This window comes from Carcharhinus amblyrhynchos, chromosome 25 (assembly GCF_965287045.1).
Source record: "Carcharhinus amblyrhynchos chromosome 25, sCarAmb.v2.hapA, whole genome shotgun sequence".
Taxonomy (NCBI): Eukaryota; Metazoa; Chordata; class Chondrichthyes; order Carcharhiniformes; family Carcharhinidae; genus Carcharhinus; species Carcharhinus amblyrhynchos.
This window is the reverse complement of record NC_137348.1, coordinates 19264482-19289166: the sequence shown is the minus strand read 5'-3', so window position 1 is coordinate 19289166 and position 24685 is coordinate 19264482. Positions and strand designations below refer to the sequence as shown.

The 24685-nt window shown below is 40.0% G+C and overlaps 1 protein-coding gene across 4 annotated transcripts in view; it reads right to left on the bottom strand.

Annotated features, from left to right (window-relative positions):
• Nucleotides 1-24685, bottom strand: part of mapkap1 (MAPK associated protein 1) — a 282802-nt gene that overhangs the window by 57280 nt on the left and 200837 nt on the right. For 3 of the 4 annotated variants that reach the window (XM_080212198.1, XM_080212200.1, XM_080212201.1), the window contains one exon: nt 9763-9870. The exons of the other annotated variant lie outside the window; for it this stretch is intronic. In XM_080212198.1, the coding sequence (XP_080068324.1) occupies nt 9763-9870 (108 nt within the window). The remainder of the gene's footprint in view (nt 1-9762; nt 9871-24685) is intronic. 4 annotated transcript variants of the gene reach the window in all.

Below are 24685 nucleotides of genomic sequence, written 5' to 3'. Positions count from 1 at the left end.
GCTCTTGTTCCAGGACACTGCAGCTATCAGCAAGACCTGCAGCAACAGCTGCAGTCTTCTGAGCCAATGGTATTCACACATGGTGAGGAAACTGACCCCATGTTGGTAATCTCACCTCCTGTGAGCTGGATCACATTGTCCATTCCATTTTCCTTGTGGAGGGGTATGTGATTGAGAAAAGGCAGCTAGTTCTGCTACTGCTGTCAGTGTGGCCTTTGCTCTTGAACATCAGCAGAAGTGGATGGTGGAGCTACATAAGGCGTTGCTATGCTGTCATGAAGGTCAGCAACAGGGAAGTAGAGCTGAAGAGAATGAAATGCTAGTTAGGTGAAGGGACTCCAAGCGCTCTTGGGAAAAGTACTTTAACAGCAGTCTCAATGACCATAGTTAGAGCTCTTCAGTGTAACTGATCAAGTCTTCACAGTTTGCCAGATTTGCTGAAGCTCTTGACCATTGCATTTGCCTTGGGGAGTTCCTGACAGGTTGGAAACATGCTTGGGAAATTCAGGATTCAATGGTAAATTTAAAAAAATTTGCTTAACTACCTCAGTCACTTCTTAATTACTTACCAACAGATCCAAAGTGATCAACCTGCTCTCCTTTAATCCGGCCCTGGGGAAGGTTGACTGAGGGTGGAATCATCCTGAGCTGATATCAATTTCTGGGACAACATCCCTCCCCTCAATCGTACATGGTTGAAGTGATTGATCTGGAACTATAAGTTCAACAGTCTGCCCTGTGTTTCTTCAGGTGGCTAAACTTCTGGTTTGAAGAAAGAACACAGGAGCAGAATTACCAGTACAACACTGATTACAAATTTGCTGGTTGCAATTTTTCTCCATTTGAAGGATGACTTGTTCATGACTAAGGAAGAAAATAGAAACTCTCTGCTAAGATGCATTATTCACAGCTTCAATGCTAGGTCGAAAATTTCTTGGAAGCAGTTTTTACACCAATCTGAGGTCCCTACCTGATTCAAGAAGATGGCCATCATCCTAGTACAAACAAAAGCCAGGCAGCGTGCCTCAATATCACCCAGTGACTCTGATATCCATCAAGATGAAGTGTTTCGAAAGGTTAATCATGGCACAAATCAATTCCTGCCTACCAGACTGCCTGGATCCACTACAGTTCACCTATCATCACAACAGGTCCACAGCAGATGCCATCTCCCTGACCTGCTCAATCCTGGAACACCTAGATAACAAAGTAAACTATGTCAGACTCCCAGTCATAGACTACAGTTCAGCCATCAACATCATTATTCCTAGACACTCATCTCCAAACTTCACAGTCTGGGCCTCGGCTCCTCTCTCTGCAACTGGATATCGTAGACTTTCTAACCCACAGACCGCAGATAGTAAGGATAGGCAACAACACCTCCTCCACGATCATCCTCAACACCGGTGTCTAAGGCTGTGTCCTCAGCTCCGTATTATACTCCTTATATACCTATGATTATGTGGCCAAATTCCCCTCCCACTCGATTTTCAAGTTTGCTGATGACATCACTGTTTGAAATCTAACCCACAACGGTGATGTCATCAGCAAATCTGTAGATGAAAAAGAGTATGGCCAGGGTCACGGGATCCTTGATTATGCTAGCTGCTTTTCTGAGGCAACAGGAAGTGTAGACAGTGTCAATGGATGGGATGCTGGTTTGCGTGATGCGCTGGGCTTCGTTCATGACCCTTTGTAGTTTCTTGCGGTCTTGGACAGAGCAGGAGCCATTCCAAACTGTGATACAATCAGAAAGAATGCTTTCTATGGTGCATCTGCAGATGGTAGTGAGAATTGTAGTGGGTATGCCAAATTTCCTTTGTCTCCTGAGAAAGGAGAAGCTTGGTGGGCTTTCTTAACTATAACGTCTGCATGGAGGGTCCAGGACAGGTTGTTGGTGATCTGGACATCTAAAAGCTTGAAGGTCTCAACCATTTCAACTTCACCTTTGATGTAGATGGGGGCATGTCCTCTACTACGCTTCCTGAAGGTGATGACTATCTCCTTCATTTTGTTGACATTAAGGGAGAGATTATTATCATCACATCACTTCACCAGACTCACTATGTCTTTCCTGTACTGTGTCTTGTCATCGTTGTGGGTTAGATTTCAAACAATGACAAGACACAGTACAGGAAAGACAGAGAGTCTGGTGAAGTGATGTGATGATAATAATCTCTCCCTTAATGTCAACAAAATGAAGGAGATAGTCATCACCTTCAGGAAGCGTAGTAGAGGACATACCCCTATCTACATCGAAGGTGAAGTTGAAATGGTTGAGACCTTCAAGCTTTTAGATGTCCAGATCACCAACAACCTGTCCTGGACCCTCCATGCAGACGTTATAGTTAAGAAAGCCCACCAAGCTTCTCCTTTCTCAGGAGACAAAGGAAATTTGGCATATCCACTACAATTCTCACTACCATCTGCAGATGCACCATAGAAAGCATTCTTTCTGATTGTATCACAGTTTGGAATGGCTCCTGCTCTGTCCAAGACCGCAAGAAACTACAAAGGGTCATGAACGAAGCTCAGCGCATCACTCAAACCAGCATCCCATCCATTGACACTGTCTACACTTCCTGTTGCCTCAGAAAAGCAGCTAGCATAATCAAGGATCCCGTGACCCTGGCCATACTCTCTTTCATTTTCAGAAATCTGAGATCATGCAGCAACCGATTCAAAAACAGTTTCTTCCCTGCTGCCATCAGACTTTTGAATGGACCTACCTTGCATTAAATTGATCTTTCTCTGCGTTGTAGCTATGGCCATAATGCTATTTTCCTTCCCTATGTACAGCATTCTTTTCTGCATACTGCGCTAGAAACAATACTTTTCACTGTATATGTGACAATAATAAATTCAATCAAATCAGATCAAATATATTTAAAGATTAAGATTTCTTGATGGTGCATGTTAAAACAGCAGAAATAAAGAATCAAATCACATTTCCCAAAGTTAGACCAAAGCTGCACGTGTTCAATTGGCTGTACTCATCAGGTAAGTCATAATGGTTATATTACTGGACTATCAATCCATAGATCTAGATAAATGATCCAGAGATACAAGCTTAAATTTCACAATAGCAGCTTGGGAAGAATTTGAAGTATGGTATCTAGAATGGTGACCATGAAATGACTGGATGCTTGTGAAAACCTACCTGATTCACTAATCCCTTCGTGGGAATGAAGTCTTCCCTCTTTATTTGGTCTACTCTACATATAACTCCAAACCAACAGGAACATGGCTGATTTTCTTGGCTGCTCTCTGAAGTGACCTAGCAAGGCATTCAGTTGCATTCAAGAAGGCAGCTCATCACTATCTTTTCGAGGCCAATTTGTGATTGACAAATCCTGGCCTTCCACTGATGTTCATATGGCATGAACAAATGAAAGATAATTTGTGATTAGTGTGCGCTAGACTCATGAAACAATAGGATACAGGTCTTTTGGCTACCAACACTATGTAATTGATTAACAGTCTTGCCAGCTGGCCATTCTTCGATGACAGTTGCTCTGATAAACATTATAGAACTGTCATCTTTGGATTTGGTTTTCATTCAGTTACAGTGCATACATGGGTATCAGAGGCTATCAAAATTGATCACTTCAACTGGATTTCACTGTAATACACAAAAAGATTCTTACTCAAAATTATCTTAAATAAGATCGTACAGCCCTGTAGATGCCCTGTTCGGGTTGAGACTGCTGCTTTTAAACTGATGAACCACAACAAGATCATTTTGCCCTCGAAAGTGACCTCTTAGCTGACCAATCAAGATCCTGACTGTACACATTGATATATTGGACCATTTCTATTTCATACTGCATGGAGTCTCTCTATAACCTTGAAAAAACTGATTAAACAAATTAAAAAGAACCACTATCCTCCATTACAGAAGATGCAATCTTTTCTTAAACACTTAGATGTATAAATCACCAGTTTACGTTTCATTACCAATACTATTGACTACAGTGTAGCACTGCCATGCTGCACTCATCTTTATCAGATCCTATGTTTCTTTTTCATAGTTTGATTGTGGAAAGTTGACATATTTATACCTCTGTTTTCAGCACTAGCGAGTTCTTTAATGCAGGAACAAAAGAGCAGATAGTTATTTATTACTGACCGTCTAAAAAGTATTCTTACACGGCAGGAAAACCTTTAACAACTATATAATTTCTGTTCTATGATTTTGCTTTGTTCAACTAAGTTTGCCTTTGCACATGAAGATTATTGTTGAGTGAAGTTGAAGTTGCTCTGTACCCTCCCTTTCATAAGCAAATACCATGTGAGCATTCAGCATTACTTCTAAAAGCAAATTAGTGTTAAATTTATACTTAGCTTCATAGATTTGAAATAATTATGCCAGTTTACAGTGTAGTTGTTGCACATGTACAGAGAATTGAATTTAAAACCAGCTTTAAACAATGCAAAGATAAAGAGCCGTGTTGTCCCATATATTTACAAGTTTTATCTTCAACTTTTCTCTCTTCCATATCAGCTACATTGTGGGGAAGCATTAAAAAAAACAAAAGCAGAGATGTTAATCATCAGGCTGTCCTTGGAATGGCCTTTGGAAAGCAACATGGAGAAGTTTAAGAACAGAGTTCAGCTGTCAACTTTAGTTGCCAAATGGTCTGGGAAAGAAAATAAGGGAAAAGCCTTTCCCTAACATTAGCAAAGAAAGTACTTTTTCTGAACTGAACCTTTGGTTTAGAAACTCAGAATTTCTTGAATTGAGAAAACAAAATAAAGTGCCAAGAGAGGACACTGTGAACATTGAGGAGTGCACAAGAAGTCCAGGCAAATCAGGAAACAATGACATCAACATATCAGAAATTGGGGAGAAAAGCACAAAAGATGGTGGTGGGATTTTTCGCGCAAGTCACTACATGTTTCACACTGGTAGACACAACCCACCATTGATCTTCTGGTCCCACTGTTGTCAATGGGGTTGAAAGCATCAATCCCCACCAGGAAATACACTGCAGTGTTGCACCGTTGGTGGGATAAGAAGATCCCGCCAGCGTGAATGGCTGGAAAATGCCAGCCAGTGTATGTGGAACTCAGAAGAAATGGGAGGAGAAAATTCAGGGAAGTACACTGATAAAAAAAAAGAAACAAAGATTCTGACAGATTGAGAATTTGTAAGCTGGAGCAGGAATGTGGTTCAATCATCTGATGATGTGTTGTATAAATAATGGTGATCCACTTTATTTAAGTTCTATTCTGAACGCAAATTAAAACTTGAAGATGTATGCTCTCCTATTCTGAGTGGAAACTGGCTTTCAATTAATTCTCCATTTCATTTAGATGTGTCTTGTAATGAAGAATCCTTTGGAAAGGAACTTAACTTTGGCAGCAAAGACTAATTTAAATTTTGCCACTCCATCCTAACTTTTGTGTCAACCATATTTACGTCTGATCTACAGTTCTGTTACATTATAGAACACACAAAAATAGCACAAATAGGCAGCTTTTTTAGAGGCACGTCAAACCAATAATTCACATTTTTTTTTACAGTGATTAACTTCAAGTAATATTTCACTGAATTCACATTCTAATCCCCATGCTACATAAAGGCGACCCATCACCTATTAGACAACTCATGTTAAATGTTTGGTAGCACACTTACATGTGTGGCATGTGTGCCAATAACTGATCCCAGTCTGTACTTCCAAACATCTAGATGACAGATTTTATTAAAATTTGCTTTTTAAAATGCAAGCCATGAGTTTGAACTTTATAAACAATTTAATAAATAAGCAAGAATGCCGCCCACACAATAATTCAGTTATATTACTGTAATTGAATTACTATAATGATACACAGCTATTACCTGTAATTAAACAAATTGTCTACACCAACTCCCCAACTAAATTTAACCTGTGAATTGAGCTTCCATGCCTTCAATTTTGATTTGAATTCTTATGACCAATTTTAATAAATTAACACTAATTTACTTTGAATACCAATAACTAAATTTTGTTAGAAACTGACAAAGAAATAGGGTACATGTACAGTGCAGCTACCAGTTAAAGTCTAATAGTGGTAGCTTTTTCAGCCAAATAGGATCCTGCAGTACTTAGAGTCATAAAGGTTTACTGCATGGAAACAGGCCTTTCGGCCCAACTTGTTCACGACACCCTGTTTTCTTAAAATCCCTAAACTAATCCCAATTGCCCACATTTGGCCCATATCCCTCTATACCCATCATACCCATGTAACTATCTAAATGTTTTTTTAAAAGATAAAATTGTATCCGCCTCTACTACTACCACCTCTGGCAACTTGTTCCAGACGCTCACCACCTTCTGTATGAAAAGAATTGCCCCTCTGGACACTTTTGTATCTCTTCCCTCTCACCTTAAACCTATGCCCTCTAGTTTTAGATTCCCCTACCTTTGGGAAAAGATATTGATTATCTACCCTGTCTATGCCCCTCATTATTTTATAGACCTCTATAAGGTCACCCCTCAGCCTCCTACGCTTCAGAGAAAAAAGTTCCAGTCTATTCAACCTTTCCTTATAATTCAATCCATCAAGTCCCAATAGCATTCTAGTAAATCTAGTTTAATAATATCCTTTCTGTAATAGGGTGACCAGAATTGCACACAGTATTCCAAGTGTGGCCTTACCCATGTTTTGTACAACTTCAACAAGATGTCCCAACTCCTGTATTCAATGTTCTGACTGATGAAACCAAACATGCTGAATGCCTTCTTCACCATTCTGTCCACCTATGACTCCACTTTCAAAGAGCTATGAACACATACCCTAGACCTCTTTGTTCTGTAATTCTCCCCAATGCCCTACCATTAACTGAGTAAGTCCTGCCCTAGTTCAATCTAGCACCTCGCATTTGTCTAAATTAAACTCCATCCGCCATCATCAGCCCACTGGTCCAATTGATCAAGATCCTGCTGCAATTGGAGATAACCTTCCTCACTGTCATCATGCCACCAAGCTTGGCAATCTCTCTCATCTGCAAACTTACTAATCATGCCCCCTATATTCTCATCCAAATCATTAATATAAATGACAAATAACAGTAGTCCCAGCACTGATCCTTGAGGCACACCGTGGTCACAGGTCTCTCTACAACTACCTCTGGCTTCTGTCGTCATTTGTATTAATGATTTGGATGAGATGGCGGGTTGGGCCAGGCCAGACCTGGGGGAGGGGCAGGCCATAGGGCAGGCTGACGGGAGGGGCTTGGCCAAGGGCAGACCGAGGGGAGGGGCGGGATGAAGTGGACTGAGGGGAGAGGGCGGGGCTGTGTGAACTGGGGGAAGGGCAGGGCAGGGCAGAGTGTGGACCGAGGGAATGGGGCAAGTAGGACCGATGGGGCGTGCAGGACTGAGGGGAGGGATGGCACTGACCAAGAATGGGGTGATGGGAGGGGGGAAATGGGGGTTTCGGATTGGGCTGGGTTGTGGGTAGGCCCCCTGTGGATGTCATCTGCGTGCAGGGTGTCCTGTGGGATGCTGGGTTTGGGTTTTTAGCTAGTTACAGCGGAGTTAGAAGTGTTTATGCCTGCTAACGTTTTAGGCTAACTGTCAGGATAAAACTGGCAGAACCAACTGAAGTTTGCACTCTGAGTCCAGGAACAATCAAAACTTCAAGTCCAGCCCCAAATTAATTGAAGTAGATGAGAAACAGTGGTGCCCCAAGCACTGTCCTTTAGAGAACTGTCTTGTAGCTTTTCTCTCCCTCCATTTTGGTGTCACATTTCTGAGGAGTACTCTGACTTTATCTACTTGTTCAGCCTATAGTATTCCATAAATTTAACTGATTTTCAATTTCAATGGAAGCCTTTCACGTGGAATGTACAAGAAAGCTTTCTGAATGTCAAATATATTAGTCATGGTGCTTATCCATCTGCAATACACTCAAATAAATTGAAGTGATTTGCCAAGCACAACCTAACTCATCTAACCTTGTTGCTGGAAGTTTCTTATTCTTGTTAACTAAAGCCAGTCTATATCAGTTTATTATCAGAAGAGACATGTAAAATTGTAAATTTAAGACAAAATGTAGTGGGAGTGTAGCAGAAATTGAACAGGATGAGTAATACCCTTAAATTTTCCACCAAAATTTCCACTTCCTTCCTTTGATGGAAGAGTTTTGACTTGCGTTTGGCAACCTAGGTATCTCCAACTGAGACCAAATAATTCACATTGCGGGCGATGTCAAGAGTATGCCAGCACAGACTTGCACCAGTGACAATTTCAGCACAGATGCACAGCTCTCCGAGTCCATACTGAACAGGTTTGAACAGGCTGTGGATTGCATACATTTCTGTGCGCACCCTATAACATCATAAACATGTATTTCGCGGATGTATCAATAATTGAGTTGTTTTTAAAGTGTTTTTTGATTGTTTGAGAAACATGCAATAAATTAAATAATATGTACAATTTAATCATCAGGCAAGCAACAACTCATGAAATTTATAGCTTTGCTCAATCTGTTATCTTTTTGCATAGCTGTGGGAAATTAAACTTGCATTTACATTTATTTCCTTATTCATTGAGGGGATGTGGGCGTTGCTGGCTGGGCCAACATTTATTGCCCATCCTTAATTACCCTTGAACTGAATGGTTTGCTATGCCATTTCAGAATCAACCACACTGCAGTGGTTCTGGAGTCACATGTAGGCCAGACCAGATAAGGATGGCAGATTTCCTTCCGTAAAGGACATTAATGAATCAGATGGGTTTTTACAACAATTGACAATGGTTTCATGGTCCTCATTAGACTTTTAATTCCAGATTTTTATTGAATTCAAATATCACCACCTACTGGTTTTTAGCATTGTATTTGTATTACAATGGCAAGGACTGTAAGTTGCACTGGAGGAATTGGTTTGGGATGAGGATGGATGAATGTAGGAAAAGAGAATGACTTGAAATGAGTGGCTTAAAATAACTGAATGAAGTTGATACAAAGAAGGCTTTTTCAATCTTGCATTTCATGCATTAATTCAGTTCCCTCACAGTGGCATGCTCAATAATTTCTCTTCACCAGTTGTTCCAATAAAGTAACAGCACTTAGTGATTGAAACACAAGAGAAACAAAACCACTGTCAAGGTTAATCATAATTCTTTGCATTGCTTAGATTTTAAAAGGTCTACTGACGGCAAGATCTCTCACTTAACATGTGTTACTGTTCAAAATGCAAATCTGTTGCACATTTGTCCCAAATCAATTACATGTCCCCCCACTCTCTCATCACCATTTTCCAGCTCAATGTAGAGTGTTAGCTATTTTCAAGTAAATTAATCCGATTGCAAGTTATAAATGCAATTCTGCCTCTGCAATGGTTAACGTAGGAATTTTGACAGAGGATTTTAGAATTAACCCAGTGGAAGCAGGTTGTTTCAGAACTGAAGTCGCTGATACCAGATTTGTCCTGACATCATATTGAAACAGAAGAGATAGAGTGCAGAGTCAGGATCTGCCAACATTTTCTTCAAATTTTCCATTTTTGTAAAGGACTATCAAGGAATGTGCTCCTTTGGCAATCACAGTAGTTGCAAAGAGACATTTAATATTTTTATATCAATGATAGTTATCAAATCCTGACATCTGTATACTGCTTTTTAAATTAGCAGACTTTAAAAAGTACATTATGTACCTATCCCAAACCTTTATAGTTGGAATTAAAACAGACATTCGACAAACATTTCAAACATGTATATTTCTAATCAGTGTTTTGCTGTCATATTTATTCAAAAGTCAAAAGTTCAAACTTACTGTACTCTCTGACCAGACAGAATTCCAAAGTGCTCTGACTTTCTAAGGTACGATCTAAATCTACAGCTACGTTAGGTTCATTTTGCTTCTCAAGCCGATACTGATGCCCTGGAACGAAAAAAAAGGCCAGCAAATTATGTGAATGAGAAACTTCCATGCTAATTGTGCAGAAAACATAGTTGAAACAATTAAAAACGAGGGCTAAGACTCTTGTTCCAATCCTAATGCAGAAAGTTCTATTGGCTGATTACATCAAGCATCTTTTTACTGAAACCAGTTTTTAATTTCTGATCAAGACCTAAAAAATCTAAATTTCTCTGTCACTAACTTTAACGAAACAGGAAATGTCCGCACAAATTGGCTTTTTTCCTATGTTATTCAGTAACTTACAGTAGTCTACAGATACCAAATTAATGCAAACTTATTTGGAATCTTTCTCCTATTGTTCCGACTGTAAATGTAAAAGTAGATTCTGACTACATGTTTATTGGATGTTACAATTCTAATCAAAATTCTTGTTCTCTTCTTCCTCCAATTTATTGACCTATCTATTTTCGTGTTGAATTTAATAGCTATTTATTTACTCATGTATTGTACAATCATCTTTAACAAGTACATACCAGGCTCAAATTTAAAATTTTATTTTGTTCCCATAAAATTAATTATTCGTTTTGCATGAACTTTCTCCTTCTCCAGGTGTTGAATTCTTGCTAGGATATGGTTCCATATGTCAGTTGTCCTTTAGTAGTAGCCACATATGAACTTAGGCAATGGGTTTCAGGGAACATAGAAATGGCTGCACATCTGCTTTTATAGCAGTGGGGTAATGGATAGTGTTCAGAGATACGATGCTGACGGGTTTTTCTCTTCTCTAATTTGAAATACAACAGCACATTCTTGAGTTTCTATCACTGATCAATTGGCTGAACACAGACCAGATATTTAGCCCAGTGTCTTGGCTGGCAGCCCGAATGGCTCAGCTGTTTAATACCTGAGCTGACCAACTCACCAAAGGAGCCTTCTGTGTCTTGTGAAAATTAAGTACAATTAGGATTACAATCTAGCAATACAATCAATTTTTGCGAATTAAGATATGAGCATTTGGTTGTAATGGACATGTAAAGTTCCAAGTACTGCAGTAACGGCACATACCCTGCTGCAGTCTGACACTCACATGGAGTAATGAGGTTGCCACATAGCGTTCTGTATAAGGCTGTCAGCTAGCCTTAGAACAGTGGCTCTAAAATTGGGTCTACAGAGACTTCCTTGGGGTCTGCAAACTAATCCTAAAGTGCCAAATGAGGCAGGCTTGGTGACCTCGGAGGTGGAAGCTGAGTGCAGCTGTCACGTGTGCAATGTAATATGAGATAGCTGCCTCACCTGTGAAGGGAGCACAGATGGAGGAGTGTTGAGAGCAAATGTGGACAGCAGCATGAAGATTGTCAGAGGTAAACCCACAGTTATTAACGTGGGTTATGGGCACCAGATGAATTTATCTTCTTCAATTAAACACTAATATTTAAATTCAAAGAAATATCTGTTTTCCTTTAAGTATCATTAAAACACTTTTTACATACAGTACTTTCGTATTATAATTACATATGATAATTACGGTCCCTGATTATTAATCTATTGAAAAGAGGATCCTTCAACTAAAATAGAAGTAGATAATCATTAGTTAAGGACACTGCTGGACTTTAGATAAGCAAATAGGAAGCATCAATTAGAAAACATTAAAACTTTTAACCTGTTAGAAAGCTTTGATTGTAACAGATTGTGTGTGTGTGTGTGTGTGTGTGTGTGTGTGTGTGTGTGTGTGTGTGTGTGTGTGTGTAAGTGGTGCAGTTGATAACAATAGTTGTATTTTCCCTCTTGGCACTTGAATTAGAACCTAGTATATACCAGGCAATGTGAAAATGACCAGTCTCTGCTTCCACAAAAGCAAAATCAGTTTCCCAATTTCAACATTGTTTTAGTCAGCACTAACTACAGTGGCACAGTAACGAGCAATCTCACTCATAAGCTACAAAAATGCCAGAATGAGAAGTAGAAAGACAAAAGTAGCGTAGAAATCGGTGATTGTTCTACAGCTGAGATTGAAGTGCATTGTTGGGGTATTGTGAAGAAAGCTTCATTCTGTAGCTACTCTCTCTCCTATTGACACTGATAATGGTGCTAGAACTGGAAAACATGTTTCAACCACAGCACATTAATATTAGCATAAATATCACCTCAAAATAGAAATTCAAGAAAGGGATATTAATTTTTAAATCCTCAACACATGCTCTTTACCATATGACACTTCTGATTTTTACAATCCAATGGAAAATGTTTTTTTTAAATGTCAGCAAACTTTTCTGTACTAGTTCTCGAAAGTCAAATGGATTTAAACTGCCATTTCCCAGGTGTCATTTATTTAGGTAAGTTCTATTGATTGTTTTCTGTTATTTGCCTACAGGAAATTGACCTATTTCTAAATGATGGTGTCTTACCCATAATAACTCCCCACATCTAAGACAAACATGAACAAGAGTCTTCAAATTTGCTTATTCAGTTAGTCACACAGCATTTCCAAACAATTTTGTAACATGATCACAAAGTATTTCTATTAGGAGTATTCTTCTTAAATTTCAGTATATTTTTAAAGGATTAAACCCAAAATATTTTATATTGATATAATCCACCATTGTTTAATCACTAAATTACCCAAATATGACCAACTGTGCCCTATTTATGTGTAGTGTAACAATGCTGCTTTAATCTTTGATGGGTACAGTAACACAAGCTGTCTTTGTAAATCAATATAAATTCTGAAAAGTGACAGATCATAATCTGTAAGACACTTTAAGATATTACATGTCAACTGGGGGTTTTACCATATGAGACAGCAGGCACATTATTGCAATTGTAAAAAAAAACCTGTGCATGCATAAACATGCTACATCATGAAACCAACAGTGTGTTTGCAGAAAATGAAAAAAAATTCACACTGGCTGAAGCAATGCCTGCCCTTTGGAAATTGCTCATCTCTAAATTACTGCAAAGGTCCTGCTTGAAACAGAACAAACATTACTGGTTATGGTTATATATGATTACCGGACACATTTAACATAATAAAGGCACATAGGTAGAGCTGCGAAGCAACTAAAAACCTATCCTTCTTTCCTTTTCCCTTTATTGCACATAAAGCATCTTTTCCGGCAGCACTCATATTCAACATATTGATTACAAAATGGGATATGCTGCTGCTTGAACCAGTTTTGTACCTTCTGTCTGGATGTCGACTCTCCACGTAGGGAAAACACAAAGGTTATATTTTAAAGACTTCACTAAAGAAAATTCTGAAAACATTTGGAAACACAACCAATCAATTCTAATTTTTAAACTTTCACTTTCAGTCAACAACAGAAAAAGGTCCTTCCAACTTCTATCTTCACCACAAAGTGTTGTTATCTTGTGGTGGTGTCAGGAGCTTTATCTCTCTTTCAACTGACAACACAGACAATTCAGTTAAGATTGGAAAAGAATCCCACTTCAGTTGAGTAAATAAATAATCAATACTCATCTAAATGTAAATGAGAAACTAGCCCCCTCTGATAACAGGGCGCTTATCAAAGATCCAATTTTCTCCAGACAGTTGGATGCAACCAAATCACCATCATCCACTCTTAAACTAATGGATAAAAATCGTACTTAACTGAGCAGATCACCAGAGATCAACTAAGTTTCAGATTTTGGCCACTTCACATTTCACTAGGTTGGCTATCACTCACTTTATAAACCCTTTTGGCCAGCTTTTTCCTGTTCAAACCATTGAAATCAGCTGCGGTCATCTTGTGAATGTGTTATAAATAGTACTTATGAACACTTATAGCCAAAATTATAAATGATAATGTTGAAAGCTGCTATCTAATATAAATAAACATCTCAGTAAATAAAAACTGTAAATAGCATCCTTTGTGGAATATGGCCAGAAACAGAAGTGTCAAATTTGAGCCCATTTAGATTCCAGTATTCATGTTTTAGGAGTGTAATATTAAACCCAAGGCGTCAACAAGGCTAAAGTGCTGTGTGTCAATATTGTTAAAATTATGTTCTGCTGCTACATGCCGTTAACATAGTTTACAAATATGACTTAACACACTATTCACACAAAGAATACAGCTAAGGGTTTCTCTTCAATTGCTCAGGCACATGTTATCGCATTTCAATGTTAATGGTCAGCAGAACAAGGAACACAGCCCTGAGATTGACCAGTGGCCCTGTTTCATTTAAGAAATACAGAAGTCAGCCCATACAATTAAAATTGGAGTTTGTTTCCTTCTCCAACAGCTACTCACGGACCTACAAACATGCTGATTCTGGATGCTGAGGGGCATCATGTTCTCCTCCTTGATATTAGTAATATCTTTTCAGAAGTATGATGCACCTGCTATTTATGGGACATTAACATAACATAACATAAGAAATAGGAGCAGGAGTAGGCCATCTAGCCCTTCGAGCCTGCCCCGCCATTCAATAAGATCATGGCTGATCTGTCGTGGCTCAGTTCCACTTTCCCGCCCTCTCCCCATAACCCTTAATCCCCTCTCTTATCAAAAACCCATCAACCCGCATCTTAAAAATATTTAGCGAGGTAGCCTCCACCACTTCAACGGGCAGAGAATTCCAGAGATTCACCACCCTTTGAGTGAAGAAGTTCTTCCTCAACTCCGTTCTAAACCGGCCCCCCTTTATCTTGAGGCTGTGCCCCCTAGTCCTACTATCCTTTCTGAGCGGGAAGAGCCTCTCCACCTCTATCCTATCCATCCCATTCATCATCTTATACGTCTCAATGAGATCTCCCCTCATTCTTCTAAACTCTAACGAGTACAAGCCTAGTTTATTCAGCCTCTCCTCATAGCTCAACCCCCTCAACTCCGGCATCAGCCTAGTAAACCTCCTCTGCACTCCCTCCAAGGCCAAAATATCCTTGCGTAAGTACGGTGACCAAAACTGCACACAGTACTCCAGCTGCGGCCTCACCAGTGCCCTATACATCTGCAGCAAGACCTCCCTACTTTTATATTCAATCCCCCTCGCTATGAAGGCTAGCATCCCATTTGCCTTCCTGACCACCTGCTGCACCTGCAGGCTGGGTTTTTGCGACTCACGCACAAGGACCCCGAGGTCCCTCTGCACTGTGGCCTGCTGCAGATTTTCTCCACGTAAGTAATAATCCTTCCTACCATTATTCCTACCAAAGTGGACCACCTTGCACTTGCCAACATTAAATTCCATTTGCCAGTTCCTGGCCCATTCGCCCAGCCTATCTAGATCCTTCTGCAGACTCTCCACACCCTCTGCGCAAATTGCCGTTCCACCAATCTTGGTGTCATCAGCAAATTTCGACACCATACACTCGGTTCCCTCCTCCAGATCATCTATATAAAATGGTAAATAGCTGAGGCCCCAGCACCGACCCCTGGGGCACTCCACTAGTCACCAACCGCCAATCCGAATAGCACCCATTGACCCCCACTCTCTGCCTCCTATTTGACAACCAATCCTCTATCCACGCTAACACCCTACCCCCAACTCCATGTTCCCTGACCTTCTGCAATAACCTCGTGAGGTACCTTGTCAAACGCCTTCTGAAAATCAAGAAAGACCACATCCACCGGCTCTCCTCTATCCACCGCCCTAGACACATCCTCATAGAACTCCAGTAAATTTGTCAGACACGACTTCCCTTTAACGAAACCGTGCTGCGTCTGCTCTATCAAGCAATTCCCCTCAAGATGCCTCGCTATTTCCTCCTTGATGACGGATTCTAACATTTTACCTACAACAGACGTTAAACTAACCGGCCTATAATTCCCTGCCTTTTGCCTGGCACCCTTCTTAAACAACGGCGTAACATTAGCTGTTTTACATAAGAACATAAGAAATAGGAGCAGGAGTAGGCCATCTAGCCCTTCGAGCCTGCCCCGCCATTCAATAAGATCATGGCTGATCTGTCGTGGCTCAGTTCCACATTCCCGCCCTCTCCCCATAACCCTTAATCCCCTCGCTTATCAAAAACCTATCAACCCACGTCTTAAAAATATTTAGCGAGGTAGCCTCCACCACTTCAACGGGCAGAGAATTCCAGAGATTCACCACCCTTTGAGTGAAGAAGTTCCTCCTCAACTCCGTTCTAAACCGCCCCCCCCCCTTTATCTTGAGGCTGTGCCCCCTAGTCCTATTATCCTTTCTGAGCGGGAAGAGTCTCTCCACCTCTATCCTATCCATCCCATTCATCATCTTATACATCTCAATGAGATCTCCCCTCATTCTTCCAATCTTCCGGCACTTCCCTGGAATCCAGCGATGTCTGGAAAATAACCACCAAGGCATCCACTATCACCTCCGCCATTTCTTTCAGAACCCTCGAATGCATTCCATCTGGTCCTGGGGACTTGTCCACAATCAGCCCCTTCCAATCTGTCGAGCACCGCCTCTCTAGTAACAGTAATGTCACTGAGACCCTCCAGTCCTACCACCTTTCCATCGCTAACACCCGGCAAATTATTCACGTCCTCCTCCGTGAAGACTGAGACAAAAAAGTTATTCAAGACCTCAGCCATATCCCCATCCCCTACCACTAAGTCCCCCTTCTCATCCTCTAAGGGTCGAACATTCACCCTAGCCAGCCTCTTCCTTTTTATATATTTATAAAAACTCTTGCTATCCTTTTTTATATTAAGCGCTAGCCCAGCTTCATAGTTTCTCCTACCCTTCTTTATCAAATTCTTTGTCAATCTTTGTTGACATTTAAACCTCTCCCAATCCTCTTCTCGCCCACTACTCTTAGCTACTCTAAATGCCTCCGCTTTTAGTTTAACACTTTCCTTCACCTCCTTCGTTATCCACGGCTTATTACCTCTCCTCCTACGGTCCTTTTTGACCATCGGAATAAATTTCTGCTGAGCACCAAGAAAGATCTCCTTGAAGATCCTCCACTGCTCCTCAGCAGACCTACCTTCCAACGCGCTCCCCCAGTCCACATTCGCCAATTCTTCTCTCATCCTACCGTACTCCCCTCTGTTCAAACAAAGGACGCGTGTCCGGGAACCCACTTTCTCCTCCTCCATCTGCACCAGAAACTCCACCATACAATGATCACTCTCCCCAAGAGGATCCTTCACCGCAAGGTCCCTAATTCTACCCGCCTCATTACATAACACCAGATCCAAGATAGCTCGCTCCCTCGTCGGCTCCAACACACACTGTTCAAGGAAACTATCCCGGCAGCATTCCAAGAACTCCTCCTCGAGCCCACCGCGTCCAACATGGGTCGACCAATCAATATGCAGATTGAAATCCCCCATAATTACGGCCGTCCCATTCCTGCACGCTGCACTTATTTGCGCGTTAACAGCCCGCCCCACCTCCAGATCATTATTCGGGGGCCTATAGATGACACCCACCAGCGTCTTCCTCCCTTTGCTGTTCCTAATCTCTACCCACAACAATTCCACTTTCTGCTCTTTGGCTCCAATATAATCCCTATTGAACTTACTCTAAAATCTGGGAAAACAGTCCAGTGTGCACCAGTCTGATTCTTGGATTTTCCATTCTACCACCCTTCCAATCTTAAAAAAAAGTAATTAGTTCAAATTGCAGATGGGTAACTTTAAAGAAAGTTAAAGTTTCTTTAACGATCACTGGAAAAAAATTAGCTAAACACAAGATTTACATGCTTGAGTATTGCTGGAAAAAAAAGAGACACTCTGTCAAAGCATTTCATCTTGCATTCATCAGGCTAGCTGCAAGAACGACAAATTTCAAAGGGAGCAACAATTCATATTGCAAAAGAAAAAGGGTGCGGATTGGTTAGCAAGTGGCAGTAAGGGAATCAAGGGGTAGGGGGATGAAATGGGAGAGTAGAGTTGAGAATGATTATATTGGATCAGTCATGATCTGATTGAATGGTGGAGCAGATTTGATGGGCCAAATAGCCTACATCTTGATGAGCCAAATGGCCTATATCTGCTCCTACATCTTATGGTCCCCTTACTTTGTTTCTTTGAAAAAGGGGCAATGTCTGGATATATTCCTTCCGCCTGCAGAGGGCAGGTCCTTGCAATGAATACATTGCATGGCTAATAACCTTAAACTGATTGTCAATGTACTCTTTAGCACAGTCGGATTTTTCAGCAGGTGCTGTCCAATCACAGAATCACACCCAGCATCAGACGTGTGAACAGCTGAAGGGACATGCCATTCGATATTGCTGATGAGCCCAACACAGATATTCTCCTCTAAAATGGAACAGTCTAACAAGCTCACTTTCCTCAACTTGTTAGTTGAGAAATAGCTCTCATGCGTTCTCTACTTCTGTCTACTGCAATCCAACCTTCAATCGTAAATTTCAGCGCTGGTGCGATGCCAGGCACATAGGTCTTGCATCTCAATAACCACTGTATTGTACAAAACAGCACATCCCTTCAGCTGATTGCAACAGGCAGAGTACTGATCATATTCAACTAACCCATGCTTGCAAAACTCAGAACTTAATGTCTAACATTAAATGCGGCTCAACGATTGGGCAGTATTTGTTGGAAATCCTGAGTATGCTAAGAAATACATGACAACCAATTTAAAATGGCTTGCAGTGCCACAGTCTTATGTTTGCTTGAGCAACATACATTCATATGAAGGGACCAGTCATTTGAATCAAGAGGAATATATCCAAAAATTGCATCTTTTTGAATATACAAAAGCATAGAAGCAACAGCTCACTGGTGCATTTACAATGCAACACCTTGACCAAAGTCAACATGTCAATCAGCACCTCTTTTCTCATTCAATATATATTGTTCCCTTTGAAATTTGGCATTCTTGCTTCTGTCCTGATAAGTGTAAGATGAAAGGCTCTAACCACATTTCTCTTTTTCTCCAGCAATACTGTAAGTTCTGTGCTACCAAATAAACTATTTATATGCTTGTTTTGGGCTGGGATAGTACTTCAATCCAGTACACCATGCAGTAAATTAGGCTGACCATTTTCACTTAAATTCTGTTTTTGTCTCTGTTATAAATAAATTAATCCAAATAATATTTCAAATCTCAATTATTCTGGATGATCGACATTTTATTGTGGATTTCAGTGTAAATCACAAGTTTAGCCAACTGGAGGCCCTGGTTAAAACACCTTCAACAGTAATTTATCAACAAAGAACATGTATATACTTCAATGCATATTTATTGCAATATAATAATTAAGATAATAATCCATGGCACCAAGCTTTCAGTTTCAAATGAAGAATTATGAAATATTAATAACTCTTGTACTGTATAATGCACATTGTTGTAAAGTTACTTTAGACAGCACATAGCTCTGGAAACACTGCTCTAAGATGTCCCGTGGTTCAAGTCCCAGTGCTGCCTGGAAACAGCAGCAGCCAAATGCATGTCACGATATTCACAATGGTTTTGTAATCAATTTTTTGCAAGGTGGCAGCATGGGGAAGGGTCAAAAGTTATTTTCTCCAACTCCAAAAGATTCATTAAACTTTATTTAGCAAGGCTTTGTGATAGCGCCAGAAGAGAAGTTTGGTCAGTTTATTTGCTTTGATTTGCAAGAGAACCAGAATTTGCTTTCAATGTCCTTAGCTATCAGTGCCCCACTTTCTGAATTCAGTTCTATGTCATGGAAACAAAATGCAGAGTGACAGGATTTCCAGTTGTGTCAGGGGTTTCTGACACCTGCTCCAGTGCAGTAAAACAACTCCACTTTAAACCAATTCCAGCTAACATTCTACTGACAGCTGAAGTGATCTGGGCTGAAAACCTAACTCTCAGTAAATCTAATATAATGAATATTTTTAACATACATTATATTGCCTTGGGAAAGATACATTTCATGCTATAAACACTTCTACTCGCTGTGTTAATATCCATGGAAAAAGAAATAGCTTTCACTGTCAAATCAAATACACTCATAACAGTTTGCTTCTGTTTTCCAATCTATTTCAACTATGTGACATATATCACTATTCTAACTGTATCCAAGTTTGAGACTATGTAGTGCACAGCAAAATGAAGAGCTTCTAGGAACAATTTGTTTAAAATCAAGTGAACATTTCAGATGATGACTTTTATAACCACAGGGTTTTTGTTCCGAAAGTCAAAATAGTAGGTAGGTTACCAAGCAGTAACACAGCGTTCTTTTCCTTCTGGGAGCTTTGCAATTAAACAGGACAATGTATGGGATCATATCTGGTTAGGTCGAGAATACCAAGCTCTGGAAAACAGCATTATTGTTAAGCAATTGATCTCTTTTCCTTTGGAATGAGCGTTCCAGGAAAAATGCAAGGAGGAAATTGGATGAAGGCAGGAAAAACCTCATGTTGCTGAAGGAGAATAAAAAAAAACCACAAGGAAGAAAAACATGAAGCAGTTGTACATTTTCACAACTGACGAAAGTCAGAGGATAAAAAAGACCAACTGAAAGTTATGGGTTGGGACACCATACAGCAAAGCAATAACAAATATTGTGTTTCAAGAAAGTCTGCTCTATTGAGTCACCTTTTAAATTTTTTTTAATCAATACATTAAAATTCCAGTGACCTCAACATTTATATTAGCTCAATTCTTACCAATGTCTAACTAAAAGGGACATTTTAGTTGCGCAGTTTATTAATTTGCAAGGTTTCTTTGATACCAACATTTATAAAGCAAAATAGTAAATATGACTCACTTTTACCTTCCTTACAAGTTTGATAATCTTTCTCCAAGAAAAATAGCTGTACCAAAAATAAGTTAGTCTGCACATTCAGGTCTGGCTTTATCTTTTTTATCAATTCCTTACAATTGGTTTCCTTTACCTTCGATTTTTTGAGTTTTGCAATTCCTTTGTTCCAGTTTGAAAATATATATAAATACATACATAACAAATAAAGCCAATATCTAACTTCACTCAAGAATAAAGTAAGCAATGCAACCTCTCATATGGCAATGAGAACTTACCCCTCTGGCTACTAATTTTAGTGGAACATATACAGGGATGTAATTTAACAACACAAATAAAGCTACTCCCTACCTCTCCAGGCACAAAGAATGGCAGATAACCTAAAGGTCAGACACTGGCACCCCTGCACTATCGCGTTTCAATGATTCCAGATTTGTTGCAGTGTAAGCAGTGACTGATATCAGGAATGAACTAATGCAAGTCATTCAAGCAATTTCTTTCACCCTCAATCTTCTTTGCCAGCATTTTCTCCTTTCAGGAAAGTGCGCTGGCCCTTTCCTGGGATAGAAATACAAGGGCGTTGATATCACTGACATCTTTCCCAAGTCAACACTGAGCCTTGACAGTGAATATTTACAGGCTATTTGATTAATCTAAACCTACCTTCAGCATCCCTTCTCGATCTATTCTTTTTATTTCTTCAACCAGCAATATTTTTTCCATCCTGCCTCTCCTCCACTAACTTATAATACAGATGTGTGCACACCATCAACTTATCATTGCACATACTGGTTCAAGTAAATAATTTATTTAATATGGGTAGATTTGATTATAAGTTCAGACTAAGTTGTTTAAATGTTGTAAATGAATTGTCAAATATTTTGTTCGAGGGCAATGGTATTTGGATGGTAGTCTTTGATGTACCATGAAAGGACGGGAGTATTTTTTAAAAAAATTGACTGTATAGGTTTGCCATTTGATACTTTAAATGCAACACTCTTCAAACTGAAGTATTCTTCCAACACAAGCTGATATACTTCTGTAAATTAAAAACATATAGAAGATAAAAACCTTTATGCTTATATAAAGCAGATGTTTTAAGTTTAAATTGATGGTATAAAGCATCATTCATGTTTAGAGCAAAGGCAGAGTTGATTATGTTGCCTGTTCATGACTATGGAAAATGCAGATCATGTCTCTGAAAAAGTTGGCTTACGTACAAAACTGTCTTTATTCATAATTTAACAATTGTTCATAAATCTGTGGATTGCCCAACACTAAAAATAAACTCTTACCACATTTATTAGAATATAAGATGCCATTTAAACCAGTCAAAGCGTATGCATCGTAACTGTTTAGGAATTCAATCAAATATTGTACATACAAGGTGAACTTTAAACTTTGAAAGGAGTCTCTACAGAGCCACTGGTAAATCAACTACTATTATACACCTATCCCATTTTTCTTTCTGCTGACTTCAACGAAGGAGAGTGTGAGGTGGCAGGTAAAACCAGCCAATTTGCAACAAGTCATTTACACTTCACAAAAATGAAAGCCGCCCCCAGTACCTTTATTACAGAAATTTTCATACACGACATATACACAAATTTAACTTGTTTTGCTATATAAAAGGGTAGAAATTAAGATGATGCAATAGTTGAGAAAAACATCATTCTTGAACCACTTTACCAAAGACTAAACTACCCAAGATAGAAAAGCTTGCATCTGCACAATTGCAGTTTACACCCAATACTGGCACTCAATGGTCAGAAGTTTATGTCATCAAGAATTAAGAACATAAGAAATAGGACCAGGAGTAGGCCATCTAGCCCTTCAAGCTTGCCCCGCCATTCAACAAGATCATGGTTGATCTGAAGTGGATCAGTTTCACTTTCCCGCTCTCTCCCCATAACCCTTAATTCCCTAGTCTATCAGAAACCTATCTACTCGTGACTTAAATATATTTAGCGAGGTAGCTTCCACACTTCAATGGGCAGAGAATTCCAGAGACTCACCACCCTTTGAGTGAAGTTCCTCCTCAACTCTGATCCAAACTGCACCCCCTCCGCCTTATTTTGAGGCTGTGCCCTCTAGTCCTGCTATAATAGATAGGGTAGAGGTAGAGAGATACCCTATCTATCCCCTTCATTATCTTATATGTCTCTATAAGATCCCCCCTCAGACTTCTGAACTCCAACGAGTACAGACCCAGTCTATTCAATCTCTCCTCACAGGCTAGCCCCCTCATCTCCAGTATCAGCCTAGTGAACCTTCTCTGCACTCCCTCCAAGGCCAATATATCCTTTCGCAAATGCGGTGACCAAAACTGCCCACAGTACTACAGTTGCAGCCTCACCAGTGCCCTGTACAGTTGCAGCAAGACCTCCTTGCTTTTATATTCTATCCCCCTCGCTATAAAGGCCAACATTCCATTCACCTTCTTGATCACCTGCTGCACCTGCAGACTGGGTTTTTGCGATTTGTGCACAAGGACCCCCAGGTCCCTCTGCACCGTAGCGTGCTGCAGCTTTTCGCCCTTTAAATAATAATCCCTCCTAGTATTATTTCTACCAAAGTGGATAACCTCACATTTGCTAACAGTATACTCCATTGGCCAGGTCCTCGCCTACTCAGTCAGCCTATCCAGATCTCTCTGCAGGCTTTCCACGCCTTCCACGCAATTTGCTTTTCCACTCAGCTTCGTGTCATCAGCAAATTTCATTACCCTACACTCAGCCCCCTCCTCCAGATCGTCTATGTAAATGGTAAACAGTTGAGGCCCCAACACCGATCCCTGCGGCACTCCACTAATCACCAACTGCCAACCAGAATAGCACCCATTGATTCCAACTCTCTGCTTCCTATTAGACAACCGATCCTCTATCCACGCTAACATCTTACCCCCAACTCCGTGCACCCTAACCTTTCGCAGCAACCTTTTGTGAGGCACCTTATCAAATGCCTTCTGGAAATCTAAAAACACTACATCCACCAGTTCCCCTCTGTCTACCACACTAGTCACACCCTCATAATTCCTGACCCACACATACTCAATACTTCAGTGACCATTCAGATTTATTGGAATATCTGGAATTTAATCCAATCTTCATGTGACAAAGAAATTATAAATCTTCAAAACACTTTGTAACAGTTTTCCATATTTGCTTATTTAAATATAATGTAAGGCATTTCTTAGAGATTAATGTAAGGCATTTCTTAGAGGTACGTTGCAGTTCATTTAAAAGTACATTTGCCTCCAAGCAAAATTTACTATTTTCAAATGGATAAAGCTAGGTAGGAGTTTTAAATGTGTTGGTATTGTCGCGCTCTAGACAACTTTCAACATTTATTTATGAAATGATTTGTGAGGCATTTCAAGATCGTTTAAGAAGTATTTTTTGACATTAGTTTGGGATATGATGGTTTGGTCCTGAAGTTCTATCACCATGAGTATTTCCTGGCAAGATGTGGCCAAAATGTGTGGTTATGGTGAGTTTCCATCATCTCTGTAACCATTATAAATTTTAAGCACTGTGAACTAAAATGTAATAAGTAGACATATCATGACATATGCGAATACCAAGGACACATCTCCTACATCTGTGTTAAAGTCAGGTGCATGAAGTGGCTCAAGTCCTGGATATTCAATATTGCCAAGAATCATTATGGAGAATTTTAAAAGTGCTTCAACTTCAAAATAGTCTTTACCATCTACCTCTTCAAAACAAAACATTTCTGACTCAACTACCCTCTCCAAGTACTGCTTCATGTCAAAAGCTTCCACTTTGCTCCACAATCCTTAAACACAACTTGGTCATCTGGCTTCAAAACTGCCCTAAGAAAGAACATCAATTGTATCTCTTACTGCGATGGTGACCCATTTTCTCTCCAAACATTTCAGAACATTCAACGTGACTGGCTACTCCATTCCCCTCCACTGCTCCTTCACAACTCTTGCTCATCTCCAGGTCATCAGTAAATCTGCAGCCACTGCCCAGCATAAAGAATATATACATTGCAACACCCATCAACCTTTTTTTATTTGCAAATTGTCCCTCAAAACGTTTTACCTGCAGGAAAGATGTTAGTTTCCATATCTGTGCCAATCATACCCAGCTATACAATGAGTACTCTCAATTCTGCAATCCATTCAGGCTGTCTGACATCAAATGCTGCCAGAGGTAAGGTGAATCAGTTATGGGGAGA